Source organism: Larus michahellis, chromosome 5 (genome assembly GCF_964199755.1).
Source record: "Larus michahellis chromosome 5, bLarMic1.1, whole genome shotgun sequence".
In the NCBI taxonomy this organism is placed as follows: Eukaryota; Metazoa; Chordata; class Aves; order Charadriiformes; family Laridae; genus Larus; species Larus michahellis.
Window position 1 is genome coordinate 11483977 of NC_133900.1, and position 20127 is coordinate 11504103.

Below are 20127 nucleotides of genomic sequence, written 5' to 3' on the forward strand. Positions count from 1 at the left end.
CCCGGCCATGGCCGGGAGGCAGAAGGGTTTGCCCATGGAGAGGACTCAGACAACCCCCGAGTCGGCTAGGTTTTTAATGGCAGGCAGGTGGGAATTCACTCTCAGGGTCCGCGGGGGAGCACGTCTCTGCAACGTGGGAGATGGGCTGGTGCCAGGCAGCCAAAAATCCCCTTGGCTTTATGTTCACGAAGGTGGGACTGGCAAGTAGCCCCATATGGCCACCCAGAGCCACTGCAGCAGTGACATCTCGGCACTTGGTGGCCTGCAGCCGTCATCTGCCTGCCAGAAGCCCCAGCTCTGCCCTGGATCAGAAGTCACCTTGACAAATTTTACAACTTGGATGAGCAACGCTGGCTCCTCCCGTGTATTAAGCATCCTTTCTAAAAGCTGAGCGAATAACGCAGTGGGCGCAGGGAAACCTCAGCTGCCTCAGGGGCTGCTGAGACGGACAGAGTGGGAGAAGGATGGGTGCTCTCAGGCAGCGCAAGAGTGACACACACGCTGGTAGGAAAGCAAACGCTGCTGTTTATTCGTAATGCTAACCAGAGAAGCGGGAATTAGCCATAATCTGGAAAATCCTCCATGGTGCGTTTCCCAAAGCCCGGGGCAGCTGCGACGCCTGTCCACAGTAGCTCCACAGGGCACAGCGAGGATGGCGGCATCTGCAATCAGATGAGAGAGGAAGGTCAGGGAGCGGGGCTGTGCCTCGCCACAGTGTGTGTGTGTGCGTGTGTCCAGTCCTGACCCCTGTCCTGCACAAGGTTCCCAGCAACATTTCGCTGCAGGACAGGTCATTCTTGTCACCTGTCCATGGCCATTTCCCCACTGCAGCAACCCTGTGTCTCACTTCAGCTGTTGGCAGGAGAGACTCTGGAAAGCCGCTTGGCTGCATGCGGCTGTGGCTTCATAAACCAGCACCAGTATGCCCAGCTTACCAGAATATGCCCAGCTCCCTCCTCCGGTTGATATCTCTCTTAATTTGGCAAAGGGAGCACACGAGGCACCATGCGGTGACACAGAAGTCAGAGCAAATGGACCCCTGTTAGGAAGAAATTGGTTAGAGACGTAGGCTTCCCAAAAGCCACCTTTTGGCCAAGAAAACGTTAATCGCATTCCAGGCCGTGTGCCCTTTGTTTCCTGGCTGGCTCCAGCGTCTGAGCAGCAGACACTAGAAGCCAGGGCTGGTGAACCCCCACACAGTGGAAAGAAAGGAGGGAGCCCTTTCTGCAGGCTGCAGATAGCTACTTCTCTTTCCGCTTCCGAGGCTAAGACTGCAAGGGAAAAAACACACACAGAAAGCGACGATTTGGGCAAACTGGGCTTGGGACATCATGGTTTGCACTGGGGACAGTGGGAAGAAACCATTTCACGTACATCCCGTATGTGAATGTCCAACTTCTTCCTGCATCTGATTACGGATGTTTAGCTGTACAACTGACAATCTATTCTTTGGTCTGCCCACAATTACCTCAAACCTTTGCCGTCTTTCAAAGATTGGGGATAGCATCGGGAAGCAGCAGCTGAGGCTCTGCGAGCTGCTGTGGTTGGCGGCAGGTGAAGGCGGGACACATGGCCCTGGTGAAGGGTGCTGGGAAGGAGCTGTGTCTGATTAATGAGCATTGTTGGACACCCAGGGATCAGCATGGCTGAGGGCGTCCCAACCCCTCTCCTGTGCTCCCAGCATCATGCAGGGTACGAAAGTGGGCAAAAAAGGGCAAGGGGAGAGCGCTGCTGCTCATCTGTTCATCCCTGACGTGCAGAGAGAGGGGCCTTGGGGGCACCTTGTCTTTCAGCCCCACAGCATGGCGAGGGGGCAGGTTAAGCACTGACCGGGATGTTGTATCTGGTGCGGTAGAGGGTCCTCATGGCCACGCTGGTCCCGCACAGGCAACACTCGTTCATGTCCCCTGCCACCTGGCAGGCAAGGCAGGGGCAGCAGAACATCCCGCAGCAGCCTGTCACGGGGAGGAGAAAGGCACCGGTGGGTGAGGCTCCCCCTGCCCGCCCGGCACTGCCGGCATCGGAGGAGGAACGGGGAGGACCAGGCTATACGGCTGCAGTTATCACACCACCGACCCAAGCGGCAGGGGCAAGGGAAGTGTCCCGACATAGGGTGGGACCGACCACAGCACGTCACTGCCGACGGCTGAGAGACGGGACCACCCGAGGCACTCACAGACGCTGCAGTCGGTACAGCAGTCCATCAGCCCCGTCTGCCACATGCTCCTCGAGACAGAGGGCACCACCATGGCGTACTGCGGCTGGACCGTCACGACGGGTGGGACGGCCATTTCTAGTCGCTCTTCTGAAAGACACAGGAGTGGAACGAGCCAGTTAGTGAAAAAAAAAAAAAGCAGCCAGGCTGACCCCCCCCAACCAAGCTGGTCGCCATCACTCTTCAGCAGGCAGCCTTTCGCCAAGCTCCCTTGCTGCCGCTGGAGGTGACGGAGCGTAACCGTATCTTACCTGTGTCCGTGTCTTTTCAAGTTTTTTTTTTTTGCATTTTCTGCCATTTTATCCAGCCTTCAAAATAGCATCAGGCCATTGATGTTCCCCACTCCACCCCAGAAAGGCTTCGCTGGTGCTTAGACACAGGTCACCAATTTCCCTTGCGCCAAGCAGGGCTGGGCAGTGAACCTCGGCTAAAACCAGTGACTCGGGCATTTCTGTTGTTGAACTTGGCACGCTTTACACAAGATCGCTTTGGAATGGGTACAAAGCATGAAAGAAGCGGCCATGGTCTCGCATTTCCTCGTAACGAAACCAGGCTCCATGCAACACAGGTACTGTAGAAAACTAGTATCACTGGTTTCTTGTCACAGAGAGCCAAAAAGGCAGAAAATCAACACTATGTCCAAAGTCTGAACCCCAGTTCTTGCCTTCCTGCGGTTAAGGAAGCAAGAAAACCTTGAAAAACCAGAGTCGTGGTTTAACCCCAGCCAGCGACCAGGATGGCATCTCGCTCACCTGCCTTTCTCCCCCAAGAAGGGCAGGGAGAAGAGGGAGAAAAGGAGGTGAAAGGGGAAAAAAACCCAACCTTGTGGGTTAGAGATAAAGACAGTTGAATAAAAGACAGCACAAAGCATTCTCAGGTAACAGCTTGTCATGGTTTCAGTCGGGATAGAGTGAACTGTTTTACTAACAGCTGGTATGGTGCTGTATTTTTAGATTTGGGATGAGAAATACTTTTGATAGTGCACTGGTGTTTTCAGTTGTTGCTAAGCTCTCGAGGTCCTCTCTGCTCTTCGTATCACCCTGCCACTGAGCGTTCTGGGAGGGCACAAGAAGCTGGGAGGGGACACAGCCGGGACAGCTGACCCCAACCGACCAAAGGGATATTCCATACCTTATGGCGCCATGCTCAGTATATAAAGCTGGGGGAAGGAGGAGGAAGGGGGGGACGTTCGGAGTTATGGTCTTCACAAGCAACCGTGATGCACAACGGAGCCCAGCTTTCCTGGGGATGGCTGAATAGCTGCCCACCGATGGGAAGCAGTGAATGAATTCCTTGGGTCACTTCGCTTATGTGTGTGGCTTTTGCTTTATCTATTAAACTGCCTTTATCTCAGCACACACATGTTTTTTTCTCAATTCTAATTCTCTCCCCCGTCGCAACATGGGGGAGCGAGCGCAGTTTTAGCTGCCAGCCGGGGTTAAACCAAGACACGATTAAAAAGAAGCTTTGCCCTGAGGCCACGTTCTTTTAGCTATGCACAACTAGAAGAAAGGGGAAGGGAAAGAAAAAACCAAACCAAACCAAACCAAACCTGCCTGCTCACATTTGTTGAGGCTTTTCGCTACAAATTGGGGTGCTTGGTTTTTTTTCTTCTTTGAAAGAGCAGCTTGGCAAAGGCAGAAGCCCCCTGCTATGTTGGCAGGCTCCTCCCCGCCCAGCTCCTGAGCTCAGAACCCAGAACAGAAACTGAAATGAAGTGGCTGATGCTGACAATTGAGGCGCTGGGGTTGGGGGAGGGGGTGGTGAGGGGACACCCTCACTCTCCAGCCTTTGGGGCAACGCATGCTCCTCCAGAAATCCCGCTCCTAGCTTCACCCGGCAGCACGCGCCAGCCCGGCGTGAAAGCAGCCAGAGGCAGGGCCAGGCGCGTGTCCAGGGGGAAACAGCGAGCGTGCATTGCCTCCCAGCGCTTCCCTCCGCCGACCCACCACACCACCACCGCCGCCACGCCGAAAATATCTCCGCTTTCTACACTTTTACTGTATTCTGTATGTGAGTATTATTCACTCACTTCCTTCTCTCTCAGCCGCAAACGTTAACAAAGAGATTGCAATATTAAGATGCTCTTATCACCAGTGGCACACCCTGTTGAAAAGGATTGCAAATACACAGGGAGACCAGATGGCAACATATAAATAAGACTGAAATCCAAGCTTCTGGCAGCACAGGAGCAACACCTGGCACATCCTCAGAGCCTACCAGAAAACACGTGGAGCTAAACAGCCTTGCTAAGAGGAATTTGGCCTTGACCATCCACATGGACAAGAGAGAGCCTAATTTAAACAGACAGCAAAGTACCAGCCAGATTCCTTTAACGCAGTTATACAAATCTGGTAGCAGGAGAAAGCAGCAAAGAAGAATTTACCTCTCCATAATCCAGCTGTCGCGCGTAGCTTTTTAAAAGCCTCCCCCCTTCCCCAAGTAGGATTTGCCATATAACTTGCTTTAAATTATATGCCCAGCAGGAAAAAACCCCAAATCTCTACTTTTGCGCTATTACCCCCCTCTTCCCAGGCTAACAAGTTTTTACTACTTCTGTGCTTTAAGAGAACCAACCTTTCGGTGAGCAGCTTCTGTCAGAGCAGCCTTCCTTGCTGGCTGTTACCCTGTGCAGAGAGGCTCTGGGGAAGATGAAACTAAATTTTCTCACTCTGGGAGGCTCTCATTGGCAGGCAGCAGTAAGCAGGTGTAACGATGGGAGGTAACTGGAAGGGGAAAGGTCAGGAGCTGTGCGAAGCACTTTCTTTTTTCCTTTCCCCAGAATTAAATCACAGACTGCCATTCATTCTTTTTCAAAATGACTGCATGCGTATTGTCTCATTCCCTTGACTGTGTGCATACACGTGGTTGTTGTTTGGGGGAGAACAGCTCTGAATGCTGGGATAGACATTTCCCCAACGTTTTTCCCCGAAGAAAAAAGCATACTTCTCAGATCCCAGACGAGACTAAATGAAGAGAACCTCAGGGTGCTTCACTCTGAGCTTTTCCCTTTCCTCAAGGAAAAAGCTTTGGACGAAGGGTGGTGCAGATGTGCTCGCTTTCACAAACAGGCTTGGGCGACGGCGGGTGGGCAGCGTGGTGGTGAAAGGGGGCCCGCGGCAGGGGCTCCTGGGTGGCCGAAACATCCCTGTGGTGCCCAGAACAGCCCCTGCCCCAGCCCACTGATGCAAGGGGGCAAAACAGGACACTGCCAGAATGGGGGAAGGAGAAACTTGCGTTAGACAGCAACTTGCCAGCTTTGTCATCAGGCTGGGATTTATGGTGCATTAAGTGGAGCCTACTACCAACAGTGCTGCTGATATAACAGGGAGCTGTACCCTGAAACGCTCCCCTTGGCTGACAACAGGTCCAAAGTTTAACTGTGGCTGTCCTGCCTGACCCCTAGCTGGATCGTACAACTTCTTTTCTTTTTTTCAATAACATTGCAAGATGCTGCAGGAATTGAGGTTTGCAAAAAGTTGTAGTTCAGCAGATGCTTACTAGAAGTGACATCCCACCAGCTGACTAGACTGGGCTCACGCAAAATGCCAGCCAGCCTGGGAGTCTGCTGGGAAGGGAGGGAAACAGGAAGCTGAAATGCACAGTCGGTATGGGAGAAAACATTAAAAAAAAAAAAGCTCATCGGGAACATTTGAAGGATTTTAACAGTTTGTCCTCTGTCCAGAGCTGGGGTGACACTGACTGTCTGAGCAACCAGGCCCTGCAAGTACTTTTCTTCCGCAGAAGAGCAGCCCACTTCTACCTGCAACCCTGGGGCATCAAAGTATAACTGCCCTTTGTCCCCTGAGAAAACACTACCATAAACACTTACCTCAGCTCATTCCCTTCACCCAGCATTTAAGTTGGACAAAAAAATCACTGCAAAAGTCTCACCGGTGAAATCAAAACACAAACTCATGAAACTCACAGCAAGAGCATCACCCTTGCCCAGTGCTGGCCAGGAGGGCCTGTTGCCTCCCATGTCAGACACCGTGATTTCTGGCCAGAGCTCACCATGGGGCCTGACCTGGGCTCCGGTGATGGCTAGTGGCCATGGTCCCCTTCACGTGCAGCTTCTCTGGGTCCACGAAGTGGCACTGTAGAAAGATGGGCAGTCAGCTGCAAAGCGCGCCTCTCTTAGCTGCAGCAAGACAACAAACAGCAACAAGTCTCAATAGCTAGGGAGAAAGGAAACACGCTAACGAAGCCAAACCTGCGATGCCTTTTCCCATGTGGTAAGATTATTTCCAAGCAGAAAATGGAAATGTTCAGCTGAAATTAATATTCCCCAATTTAATGTGTATTACAGTAAATGCGATTTCGATAAAGATTCAGGAGTACAGGTTAAAAGCAAAACCTCTTTGAACACATTTTTGCTTTCTCTGCAAAGAGAAAAGTATAAATTACATGGTTTACCATGGTATTTTACAGAGAAGTGGCAACCAGAAACTACTTCATTCCATTTTACACTGACGCCATCCACATGCAAATGTTCCCCCCTACCTAGCCTGCTTCCCACAACTTGGAAGGGCTCAGGTGAGAGGAAAATCCCTGCAATTACAAAAGCCAGAGGAGAAAGGAGCTGAGGGAATCAAACTTCATGTCAGGAACTCACAAGGTAAAAAACAACTAAGGTAGAAGTCAACAATCAGATCAACCCCCTTGTAACAGACTAGTCCAACTCGTTAATTTTGTAATTTGCTGTTCATTAATTCCCTAACTCACAAATTCACTGACTCACACCCACACACAAGCAGAAGAGGTACCAGAGGGTGCGAGTGCGTGTCCTCCTGCCCACATCCCCAAGTGGCAGTGGGAAGCAGGAGAACCTCAGCAGTTCAGCTGCTCTTGGGCCAGCTCTGGAGGCTTTCTTGGGTAAGCTGACCTGTGTCTACCTTCCACCTTGGGCATGTGCTCTCTGGCATTTCCATGGCCTCCCAAGCGTTTTATCCCAAGCTGCCAGCTGCTGCCACCATGCTGTGGGGGATGATGGACCTTACCTTCTCATGTCCCTTGCATCCGGCATACACGATACCCTCACTTTTAACCTGAGGGTGCTGCTCGCCGTGTACAGGAGCAGGGCGTCAGCCCAAGGCCTGAGCAGGAGCCGAGCGAACAGCCACAAGTTATGCACCACAAAATTAATCCAACATTAACCAAAGTATTAGCAGAATGACATCCAACACACTTTGCCAACAGAATTTGACATGCAAGTACTTTTTTAAACGGATAGATGTTACTTAGTTGTACTGTTGATCAAAAAGGGCCTTTACTACTTAATAACAAAGATGCTTTTTAAGACAGATGGGAGAAGGCAATCCAAGAGAGAGTGGGTCTGGGAGAGATGATGTGCAAGAGGGGGAAGCTATGCAGCTCCGCACCTGCTGCGTGCACATGACAACAAGTCCTCTTCAGAGGAGAGCTCTGCAGTTCGATGGCAGTCTCGTTTCTCCCCTTCGTGTGCACGTGATGCCTCTTGCGCATGACGGGATTTCTTCCGCGTGACTTCATCCACCCTGCAGCCGGCTCTGGTATTTCCACACACCGACACACCTTTCTAACTTTGAGTCAAGCCACCTTTTCGTTCCCACATTATGCTACCAGTGGCTAGTGCTATGCCTGACCTGGTGACCCCCTGAAGCCTTCCAGCCATGCTGGCTGTCCCATGTCCTCTGGCCCACACTGTTTGCAAGCCACAGCTCCTGAGCTAGGTGCCTGCAGCTCATACTTTCCTGAAATTAGGAGGAGGGAAAAATCTGAACCCCTACATTAACGATGCCGTATTTACCAAGACACACACAAACAGCAAAATCCAGGCACAGTTTGCTCTGGATGATCTTATGGATCATCCAATTCTCTCTCTACAAAATGCAACTTTGTCACATAATGGTTCACAAAATCTTTATTCTTCATTTTTAAACTGCTCTTCTTCGACTTAAAACCTCCTCCACCCCAAAATTATAAACCCTATTTAAGAACAATTTCTGTGTAAGAACCAAAGAGGCCCTAAAAGCAGTTACACTTCTTAACATTTTCACATACGTCTATCTCACATGCAGTCAGGCTGAAAAATCTACTCTTTCTAATTTGCTCAAAAAATATTTGACACGCTTGTTTAAATAGTAAAAGATAAAACAACTTTACAGGGTGTACATTAAAAAGAAGTGTTCATAACCCACAAGTTAAGTCCGTTCCAGCCCCAAAGAGGACCTTCTGTGACCAAAGCCACTGACTCATTATATGCTTTCTCACCTCCCTGCAACAGGAACTTCTTTGTCTGTTCTCCACCATCAGTAATGCAAAACCTGCATTTAGCAGGGTAGCAAACCATGAACTCACGGCTCTGGACTGCAGTGTCTCCCAGACATGTCAGTTTAAACAACCTTAAAATATGATAAGAATCTACAGAGCTAGAGCAGGACACAGCCTTATTTTTGGGGTGACTGCATGCGCAGTTGTGCCCCCACCGCTCAAGGAGCAGAGCAGACACGAGGAAAGGTTGTTGGCATACCAAAATGAGTTTGGCAACCAGACGCTGTGCATCAGCAAACCACAGCCCCGCGTGTAGGCATACACAAAGCCACCTGTGGAGAAAAGCACACTCCCATTGCCTACTGGTATGTAAACTGAGGTAAACTCCAATTAATTAATTACAGAATGTGCCATAGAAGCTCTTTAACACCATGAGCCAAAGAAAAGGTTAACTACAGTGCAAATTATGTAACTGAGAGCATAAACCAGTTGAAAACCTGAATGGTTTGGAGCAACGTAATAGTTAGCCTGCACTTGCTATTTTTATTGTTTATAGGCATCCTCCTATAAACAAGTTCTTCCTGTAAGACTACAAGTCAAAACCAGAAGGCACAAGTCAAAAGGAATAGAATTAAAAAATAAAAATAAAAAAAACGAGGATCACCTCGCACGATAAATTTGTAGCTCACGGTCAACCACCAGTCACACACACTTGGCAATAGCTCCGTGCTGCTCTGGTTTTGGTTTAGTCTGTGTTCAAATCATTCTTGATAAACAAGCTCAGCTCACTCAGTGCAGGCAGCTTTGGAGAAGCCTGTTCTTTTCACGTGAAAAGGAACCACTGCCAGCAATCACAGCGAGAGCGAAAGGTAATTTTAAATACTTCTCTATTGATTTCTTATTCTGGACCTCACACGCTCGAAGAGTCCCAACTGCTTCTAGACATCTCAGGATAAAAACTGTTATTGCAACTCTTTCACGCAACAAACTCTGACTCAAACTGAAAAGTATTCATGTAATAAAATCAGAATACCAAATATGTACAGCCAGATTTTATTTACATCCTGAAATAATTTTGCATTTACCACATGCTGTCATTGAGACGTTGATTTCATATAAAATCTTGGGCTCACAGTCTTGAGAGCTTGATTTAAGTTTGCTTGTGCTACAGAGGACTGGCAGAGCAGCTTCACTTGTTGAAGCTTCTATGGAGGCTGAAGTCATTTAAGGATGATCAAAACTTATATTGCAGGATAATCTTATTCACATGTTTTTAGAAAAAAGAATGTTTTCACCAGCTTTTATAAATAAAGTATTTAAAGGAGCTACAGTTATGTTAAAAGATTTTTCCTTCTTCCAGTACTTATATTTTAGCTGGACTAAAATACCAGCATTTATAGTAATTTCAGCTACCTGTTTTCTAAAGGCTTTTCTACGTTTTTTGAGTCTTTTCGTTTCCACAGATTTCCAAGCACAATCCCCGTGAAGAGCAGAACTCCTACAGTACGATTTGAAGCAAATTTCTTCCAACAGTCTTCAGGTTTGTCTATGTCCAAAGTGTAAATCTGCAAAAGCACAGTATAACATTCTGGCGTTATTATTCTACGGACTTGTAAATATTTGACACATCACAAAAAGACACAAAAAGATCTGTAACTTCAAAAACTGAATCTCAAATGCTAAAGTCCATCCTTATCTCCATAATAAACAGGAATATTCTGGGCTTACAAAGGATTTTTTGCAGAACTGGCATCTATGTTTACTTGACAGATTTATTCAATGTACAGTAGAAAAGTCAAGGATCACACATGAACAAGATTCACAGACTCTCTCAATGAAGGACCGTATAAACAGCCTGGATACTGGCGTGTCTGGTTTGATATTTAGAAATGTAAAAATATCTGGGCATGTAAATAAGTCTTTTTGAGATCTTCTTCAGTAGGTAGCCACCTAGTTCTTCAATGGGAACTTTAAATAAACACCCCCAAACCTGCCTGCACCTTTAAATCTCTGCTGCAAGTGAACCAGGGTAAGTGGAATGCACAGGAAGGTGCCAGGCCCTGCCTAGCCACAATGGGCTGGTTCAGTCCAGTTGCTCTTAGCCGTGTGTGTTCAACTCTCTTGAAAAAAAGAACCAGGACACCTGCAACAACAGTTAGAAGCAAGGCTTGCCCAGCTTGGCAGCTGTGAGTCACAACTAGAGGTGAAAAAAACCACACAGCGCAGCAAGAGTGAAGTTACTGAAAAATATTCTCGGAAACAAAATTTGGTGCAGAAGTCTTGAGAAGGATGACAAGAAAAAATGTTCAGCAAAAGAAGTGAAAGGATTAACAGAAAAGTACCCCCCAAAACCTCCAACCTTGCAATTCAGCCTCTGAAGAAGTCAAAACAGAATGTATACAACTAAAGGAAGAGAAATCTTTCCCGAGCAACCCGTTCCTCTGTCATTTGCAGTTGTACAGAGGCAACAGGTCCCGATCAAACAGGGCTGGATTCTAATCAAATAATGTGAAACAGTGTCCACAAGCTTCTAAGACAACTTCTAAGACATGATGTTATCCACACCCTTGGAAACCTGTCAGCTCATCAAGCACAGAGAACTGAAAACACTGAACTGACAAACCAAACCCAACAGCAGCCAAACCACAAGACACACCTTCAGAAACGCAAAGCAAATAACATGTTGAAGGACAGTAGTTGTGTAGCGTAAATAAGTAAGTTTTAATTAGAATAAATTACTTAGGATTATAATGTGGTGTGATTTGTGCTGTTTGCCTAGCTTTACTTATCACGAGTAGCTAGATTTGCTGAAGCCTGTAGGCTGTGACAGTTATTTTTCATAGTAATTTTCCTAGCAGGTGGTACAGTGCTGTGTTCAGTCTTCTCGTACGGGAAAGATGTTGATATCACACTGATGTTTTGGTAGTGTTTTTCCCAAGTCTGTGACTCTTCACTTCTCCATGTTCTACCAGCCAGTGCAGCTGCACAAGGAGTGTAAACCAGAAGATAAGGAGGCTTCAACCCTCGGCTGAAACTGCAAATGAACAAGATAGGAGCCTGCCTGCCTGGACATAGAAAAGAATCCAATAAGACGTCAGGAGACCCCAGACCAAAAATCACTCTTGGATTAAAAGACGCATGTGAGGGGCAGGTGTATGGATCACAAGGGTATAATTGCCCAGGGGTTTCTTTGTTCAGGGTCCCTCTCTTTGGAGGCACCCAGCCTGGGCTGTCCTTACTGCTGTACCTTTCAATTAAATTAATTATTTTATAAAATCCGACACCTGAGACTGCTGCGGGAAACCAAGGGTCGATCCTGAAGAAGGAGAAAGCACACTCGAGAGTAAGTGTGTGTGTGGCATCGTGAATGGTGTATGAATGCTCAGGCAGCTGCTCCTTTAACATAAAAGGTGTTATTTTTCTATCAGTGAACCTGAATTTGGTATCTGCATGACCCAAATTCCTCTGTCCCAGGTACCAATTCAATGAATTAAGGGAAATCTACACCTCATGTGGCTTGGTCAGCTTTCTAAACTCAGGTAGTTAAGCAAGCGTTCAGAAATCTTGAACGAGAAGATAAGTATGAGAATGTTTAGGCAGAACTAATATTAAAATAATCACGCAAAAAGAAGCTGCTCTGTGGTATGCAGAACAATGCTGCTTTCGGGACTTTGGCAATCTACACAATTGTTTTGCACTCTTCACCACTTGCACGCAACAGGTCTGGATTTTCACTGCGGAAAACCTTCCCTGCAGAAAGGTAATTTCCATTTGTGCCAAAACTACAATGTAAGGCCTCTCTGACAATCCAAACCACAAATGATTATGCAGCTGAACATAGTATTCTTTCCCTCGTAGATTCCCAAGCACAATTGCTATGAAAAGCAGTGGCTGACAAGTACCAGCCTACCTCATCACAAGAATTCTCTTACTCAGAGGTATGCTAATATCCATCCCCTGCATGAGCTCCCCCCTTTAGAGTGTAATGTAAGTCTAATGTGCTTTAAAAGGTCTCATGCTAACCCCAGACCTAACTTCTCACTGTTGACAGTCTGCTTGCAATGCACAAACCTCTTTGCCATCACTCACCTACCAAGACCAGCAATTAATTTTCATATAGACTGACTTATCAATACAAGATTGGGCAACAAGATAGGATTCAGAAAGAACAGGGTTCACAAGATCCTCCCTTGTCCCTGTCTCTCCTGACAAAGCTAATTTTTTTCTTTCTGTTATTTATTAAAACGTCTAAACTAATACAACTGCAAGACTGAACTGCATTGGTTAAAAGAAAAAGAACTGAATTAGAACTGTCAATTACCATAAAATTATAATATTAACATCTGCTACAGGTGGTATGAACAAGCTACAGAAAATTTTGTTATACTGTCAGATCCCAGACTGAAGCTTCAGACCACAGTACAGAATAATTATTTAGATGTAAAATTAACCACGTCTGAGAGACAGAACATGCAATATTAATTTTCATATAGCTACCGTACTGTTATAAAAAAAAAAAGCATGCAAAGCCTTGAAACTTTAGACCATATAATACCTTAAAGTAAGTGAATGATCATAATATACAATTGCAGTCTCAGATCATATGTGCCAGACATATCAAGAGCTGTATCCAGACAGTAAAAACTGCACAATCTTGCAGGATATTGAGGAGGATCTAGCTGCAGCTGCTACTGGAAGCGAGAAGAAAACTGTTCCCTTGAGATCACAGCTTAATATGAGGCAGTTCTATTGGTTAGGAACGGATTGAAAAACAGCGTGCTACAGTCTGTGGACCACTGGAGGTCTTTTCAAACACAAGGTCTGCAAAAGGTACTTAAAAGAAGCGACTTTATTGTCAGCAGACTTCAGTTCTCTGTACGGGAAATGGGTTTTTTTGGTAGTTGGCGAATTGATGGCGGTTGAAAAGCACTCTTGATTTCTTATCAGGAACTGCCACATGTAAAAAGTATAAATAAATCCATCAAACCTGGTGTGCTAAGTGAGCCCCTACGGCAGCCACAGCCGAGTAATACGGGAACGTCTGGTTACAATTCATTCCTGCCATGCACAAACTCAGGAGCATTGCAAGGCTGAAGCCACTGAGCCACTGCTTCGTATACTCCTTGAACTGTAATGCTGTTGACTTCACACCGATAATGATGTCGTCCTTCTTATCCTAGAATGAAAGGATGAATTAGCAAAAAATACACAATCCAACTGCCACTTCATAAGGAAAATAAGAAGAGGGGCTTTGCTTAAGTTTCCAACGCTTCTTATTAGGAACTCAATTTAAGTGCATTTGTAGGTCTCTACATTAACATTTAAATTTGAAGTTTGGTGCTTAGAGCTGCTTTAGCAGCCAAGAGCTAATATCAGTGTCAAATTTATTTGCACAATGCAAATGTGTAAGCACACAAAGTGCATTATACTTCCAGCTTTCTACCTGATATGCAAAACATTTGCGAACAGCAATAAAAGGTGCAAGGGCTGGGGTTTCTTTGGTGCTCTTTTAGCTTAGTTGAGGGTGAAGAACTGCAACAGGTTAATACTGCTGTTAGACAACAAAGTCATAAATTAAACACACAAACATACACAGATAGGTAAAATTTCCCAGTGTTACTCTACCTGATGTGCATAAATGGTATCATATACCAGAGTCCACATTACTCCAGCAAAGTACAAGGGCAAACACACAGACCACTCACATGACCCTTTGATGGCAGACCAGCCAAGAAGGGCTCCCCAATTAAATGTAAGTCCTAAAAAAATAGAGAGAGTAGAAAAAAGAAAAAAGTTACAAGATTGACAGGAGCAATCTAAATTACATGTATAGAATTAAATATTATTTGTTCGAACATATATCATATCAGCAACCTTTTGTACTATACTGGCATCTCTATTTTCCTATCATTTATTTTCAGGCAGCTAATAAATACAAGTAACTTGACATTAAATACTCTGGACGTACAAGGAGAAATATGTGTAGCTATGCATTTTTCCCCAATTTAAATTAGCAGAAGGAAACATTTGCACAGAACTATTCCAGTGTACTCAAACAACGGGACTAAAGTTAAAATGCTTAGATGTCACTACTACAAAAGATGTCAGTATAACTGATGGCAAAAGAGTACACAGCAGCCAACTATGGTGCTTCAAGGCTGAAAATGACAATTTTGTTTGAAAAAGCTGAAGGCAGCTGGAATGTGAAGGCCAAGATACAAAGATATGTTTTAGTAGCTCAACCTGAAATACAAACACCATCAGTTTCTGCACAAGAGTTATTTTAGAGGCCGGAGACTGAAACGCAGGACAAATACATGTTTAAGTTCATTTCAAGATAACCCTGAAACTAAAGCTGATTCTCAAATGACAAATATTTATTTTCTCCCTCCCCTCACTCCCTCAAAATAAGGAACTGATTTTTAACAAAAAAAAACCAAACCCAAACATCAACTCTTCTACATGTTACAAATTATTTAAGAAGCTTGTGGCACAACAGAACTTTGTCTATAAGGTATTTTTATTTTAATCTAAAGTTATAAAAAAATCAGGTTGCTGAAGTTCAGTTACCAATTTGTAAAACACCTCGAAAACTATATCTGAAGAAAAAAATAGTAAAAATATTTCCAGCTCACCCAAGACAAGCTGTGGCCAATATGTTATTCTCTTCATCAGAGGGTAGGTGACCACAAGAGATAAAGAGGCTGCTCCCAGAACAATACTGTAAAAAGTACCAAGAGGTGTATTGTTTGGCAGTCTAAAGATCACAAGATACAGTGCAGTATTACAGGAGCTGTACATAGTACTGAACTAATTCTTTTACTTTCAAATATAATTGCATGACTCATAACCTCCTCCCTCTGTCCCCAACACCTTTTCTGCTGAAAATCTCTGTGCTTAACTCTGGACCCGGAATCAAGTTTGAAAAAAACCCAAAAGATAACTTATACGTCACCTATAGTAATTCAGACACAGAAGCACACAAAGCGCCAAGCTAAGCTGTCCCCCAAGAAAAACCAAGGACTGGAAAGTGGAGATATCTCCAGCTGCCAAGGGCCTACTTGCAGTCCTCACAACCTAAAAATGGAAAGACTAATGTTAATACCAAATCCAACATAACACATTCCACTGTATTGTAAAACTAAAAGTCACACAATTGGCATGTAAGTGGGAAACCAAACAGAAACAGGTCACAGAATGTATGAGATGAGGTTACTTCAACGATACAAACCTAGCATATCAACACGGACATGACCTGTATTTCTAAGCAGCAGTGCTTATAACAGAAGCACGCAGGCTTTAAAAACTAGAGCAGAAATAAAGTGCCACTTGTGTGCAATGAGGTTGACTAGAAACACTATAGGCATCTTGTATATGAATTTTATTACCTTAGGGGAAAAAAAAAGGCAGACTTTAAAAGTTGTGAGCTGACTATCCTGATTTCAAGCAGCACTTCTGTGCTTAAACGCTTTAAAGTGATTACCATGTAAAATACCGTAAAGATGCAGGGCTCCTCTAGCACACATAATCATTGTTTGTTAATAACCGCGAAAGGACAATTAATTTAATCGTAGTTGGGATACAATGTAGTTTAGAAGTTCTGTCTGGAACAAGAAATCCTACAAGGCAAACCGAAGGAAGAAGCAAACATCAGAAAAAAGTTAAACTGAAATGTATGGTGAGGTACTTGCCAAAGGTGACTGCTGTCAAAAGAAAAAAAAAAAAGACAGACAAAAGTTTTGAAGTTTTGCATGTTGATGAAAATAGTGTAATGTCGATTCGAAGAGGTTTGAAAGCCAGCTTTTCACAGAATAATATGTATGTATAAAGTGTACTGCATATGCTTTGACAATGTGCATTTAAATAAACTCTTTCCGTTTGTTCTTGCCCCCCAACCAGGTTATGTTAAACGTCAGATACTGCTTTTGCAGTTTAAACATGTACTTAACATATTTGAGACCAATTCCATTGCACGTCGTAAACAAACACAGGATGTTTCACATACAGAAAAGAAAACGTGTACCAAATAATAAGTAACACAAAACCTAAAACTCCCAACCACCATAACCAACACAAGCCAACATCTTGCTATTGACCCAGCCTCTATCGCGCTTGTTTTGAAGATATCCTTTTAAGGTGTGCAAGAAAAAGCTGCAATGGGATTTTTTAAAACTTTACATCTAACCACATCACATGCATAAATCAATTCATTATATTTAAAATTACATCTTACTAATCACACACCCCACCCTGTCAAATATTTTTAGCATATGTCGTTGTTAACATCCTCCGAACCCAAAACCATCCAAAGCTGCTACAGAACCCGTACTGATTCATTCCCTTCCCAACAGCACAAATACAACAGTGCTGTAAGAAGAACATGACATATCGGATTGGCTCATTAATCCTGTCTCTTGCCAGCACCGCAACCCAAAACCCAAAACCAGTGGAACAATATAAGGAACAGAAAACAGGACAAGCAAACAGTGACGCATCACCGGGATACTCCCCTCCAAGCCCGCACCTGTGTATGTTTCAACATCTGACGCTGAGCACTGCCTTTTGCTTATTTCCCTCTTCTGAACAAAAGAGAAGTGAAAAATACAATATAAGAGAAGAGGATTAGCCCAGGGTTGGGCATGATACTCTTAACTGCCATTCTCATGAAGAAATGAACAATACTCAAGGAAACCCTGCTCCTGAAAATGAAAAGAAGAAAAAAAAGTAGTTCTTGGATAGATCATAACTAGCAAGTGTAGCAAAAAAGTGTTATTTATTTGGTTCCGTCATGCAAAACAAAGTTGAAAAAGAAATTTGTTCAAGTACTACCTACAGCTGACAACAACGTATATTTTATCTTACGCAGAGGTAAGTACTCTTCAAAAGACTTCTTCTTTACGTTCTAGACAGAGAAATGTTATACAAGAGAAAATGATTTCTACTGTTCTAAGGAGGAAACGTAGACAAATTAATTGCACACATCTCAAGAGAGAAACGCGGAGGAATTTCTGAACCCGGAGCCCTATGGCTGCACTCAGCGAGTTGGTGATGCTGGAGGTCAGCGGACACGTACGTACCCGGTTAATTAACCAGCAATTCACTTTCCTGGGTCTTTGCAAGCCCAGGGGAGTTTCTCTACCTTTTTGTCGTAGTCGCGATCCCACATGTCGTTGATGGTGCAGCCGGCTCCCCGCATGAGCACCGCTCCCACGCCGAACAGGGACAGCATCTGCCAGTCAGGGAAGCAGCCCGGCTCGGCCGCCAAGCCGATGCTCCAGGTGCACGGCAGGTACAGCAACCACGTCCCTGGGGGACGACAAAATCCGCGGGTTGGGGCGAGGAGGGAGACGAGGAGCGTGGGGGCCGCGGGGCAGGGCGGCAGCCGAGTAACGGCACGGCCGAGTAGCCAGGCAAACCCTTTGGCAAAACCCTCTGCCCGGAGCGAGGGTGCCCGTGGCCAGGGAGGGGTGGCTACAGCCACCGGCACCGTCCCCGCCACACCGCCGCTCCCGCCCGCCCGTCGGGGCCGGCATCATCCGCGCCCCCCGGCCGGCAGCGCCCGCCGCGGCCCCAGGCCCCGCCATGGCGGCCGCGTCGCCATGGCTACGGCGCCGGCCCGCCCCGCCCCGCTCACCGGTCGGCTGGTGCAGCCGCATGAGGCGCAGGTAAGGCTGCAGCGGGCCCGGCGCGGCGCGCACCAGCTCGGCCACCGAAAAGCTGAGCGGCCGCGGAGGTCCGGGCGGCGCGGAGGGGCGGCGCAGCGGAGAGAGGGGACCGGCGGTGGCAAGGGGCAGACGGGCGGCGCGGAGGCCGGCGGCGCCCCGGCAGAACCGCGCCAGGAGCGCCGCCATCTTGCCGCCGCGCTTCCGGCGTAGCGGTGTCACGCGCGGCGCCGCGCATGCGCTGCGCCCCCGTCCCCCTCGTGTGAGGGAGCGGGGCCGGGGCCGGGGCCGGGCGTCCGCTCTCCGGGTCCCCGCGGAAGGTTGCCGCTCCTTGCCCGGCTGGCAGCCCGGTGGCTCGTTCCCGGGAATCGAAACCGCGGGTCAGGCCGGGGGGAGCCCGCCCCGGCGGCGCTGGGACAGCCGCTTCCTCGTAGGCCGCGGGGCCCGGCAGATGTCGGCAGGGGTCGGGTCTGCCGTGGGCCTCTCACGGGCACGGAGGACCGCAGCCAAGTCTTGTGGGGTGTGAAGGAGGCTGTGGCTTCGCCTGCCGTGGGCTTCGAGCAGTGGTTACTGACAGGGCACCCGAAGGGACCTGTGGCCAAACAGCAGGATGCAGGGATTTAATAACTTCTCTCATCGTTAGTTACCTCACTACTTGCGTGCTGTTCTTACTACTAAATTTCTTCAAAGCCTTCCATGCTGTTTGTTGAAATTCCATAGGTGACTGTATATCCTCAAACGTATCATCAAGACATGGGTGTTCATGCATCAGCGTATGTCTTATCTCCCAGACTGTACTTAATAAAAAATTCTGATTTTGTGTATGGCCTTTGGATCTCTGTCCCCATTCATTTCTCCTGCCATCTTATCCCACCATCTGAGCTGCTGCATAAACTGGGGAGGGAAGGGAGCTTCGAACACAGCCGTGAAACCTTTGTCTTGGTTTCAGTGATAAAATGTCCCCAGATTCGCTGCTGAAAGATTTCCTAGAGAATTCAGCATCCTTGTAGGGCATAACTTCTGTCTCATTCCACACTTATCATCTTGAACAACTGAGACACTGACAAGGGAAACCATTTTGAACTTTTAATTTTCCAAAATGTTGACTACCAGGAGGAAGTAGAAAAACGATGCGATGGAGAAGTGATTTACGTTTTTCCATTCGCCGTTATTAATGAGCAGCGCTCCACAGCAGTAAAATGATTTGCGCGGGACCATAAACAAAATGGTTGCTCAACTTTGATGAAGTTTCACTAAGACTTTTTTGGTAACATTGGCTCCGCGTCACGCTGACAAGGTCAGTCATCGTGGGGTTTATTCAGGTACGGACATGACATGCCCGAGGCGTGTTTGAACTGTGTGTCCTGGAGGGCAGCGAGCGAGTGCCAGCAACGTGCGCCCACAGCCTTTCTGCCCGCTGTGTCCGTAGGAACTCTGAAACTCCGATTTTCACCAGGCGGGTGCTCCTGAGCAGACACCGTGGGCGGGTTTTTTTTTAACCTGTGATGTGGTGAGCAGACCCTGGACCACCTGCAGACAATTTTTAAGGAGCTGGTGAAGCAGAAAAGCAAACTCACCGTCATTAGATTTATATTCGTTACAAGGTGGCCTGGCCCCCTCACTGAAAAAAAAAAATAAAATCAAGCGAATAGCACATTTCAGACTTTGAAAAATCACTAAAAGCTATTAAGGCCCCACTGTCTTGTTTGACTCAAATGTGAGTTGGTGGCCAAATTGCCCCTGATTCGAAGGAGATTATCAGTTTCCTTATTTTTGCATACATTAAATGGTCTTAGAACCTTATGCAACTCACCTTGCAGGAACCGATTTACAAGGTGAGTCATCCCAGCTCCAGAGTCCAAAATGCAAAAGTAAATTGGAACATGTGAGAGCTATAATCGTTGTTCTTGGTCTCAGGTAAGTGTGTGTGCGTGTGTGTGTATACATATATATATGTTGACATTCAAGGTTGAGACCCCAAGGTTTACAACATTCACA

The 20127-nt window shown here is 46.5% G+C and overlaps 1 protein-coding gene across 2 annotated transcripts; it reads right to left on the reverse strand.

Annotated features, from left to right (window-relative positions):
* Nucleotides 1-505: 505 nt before the first annotated feature.
* COQ2 (coenzyme Q2, polyprenyltransferase) lies at nucleotides 506-18441 on the reverse strand. Of its 2 annotated transcripts, XM_074588751.1 has the most exons (11): nucleotides 18102-18402; nucleotides 17607-17773; nucleotides 15423-15544; nucleotides 15103-15188; nucleotides 14093-14226; nucleotides 13455-13643; nucleotides 9881-10032; nucleotides 2177-2305; nucleotides 1831-1955; nucleotides 936-1039; nucleotides 506-662 (listed from the first exon to the last, which is right to left on the reverse strand). In XM_074588751.1, the coding sequence occupies exons 1-10, from the start codon at nucleotides 18316-18318 to the stop codon at nucleotides 1023-1025; spliced, it is 1338 nt and encodes a 445-aa protein (XP_074444852.1). In that variant the 5' UTR covers nucleotides 18319-18402; the 3' UTR covers nucleotides 506-662; nucleotides 936-1022. The 2 variants fall into 2 exon arrangements, with proteins under 2 accessions (XP_074444852.1, XP_074444851.1); XM_074588750.1 differs by lacking the exons at nucleotides 506-662; nucleotides 936-1039; nucleotides 1831-1955; nucleotides 2177-2305 and adding an exon at nucleotides 8103-8799 and having other exon boundaries at nucleotides 18102-18441.
* Between the last annotated feature and the right edge of the window lie 1686 nt (nucleotides 18442-20127).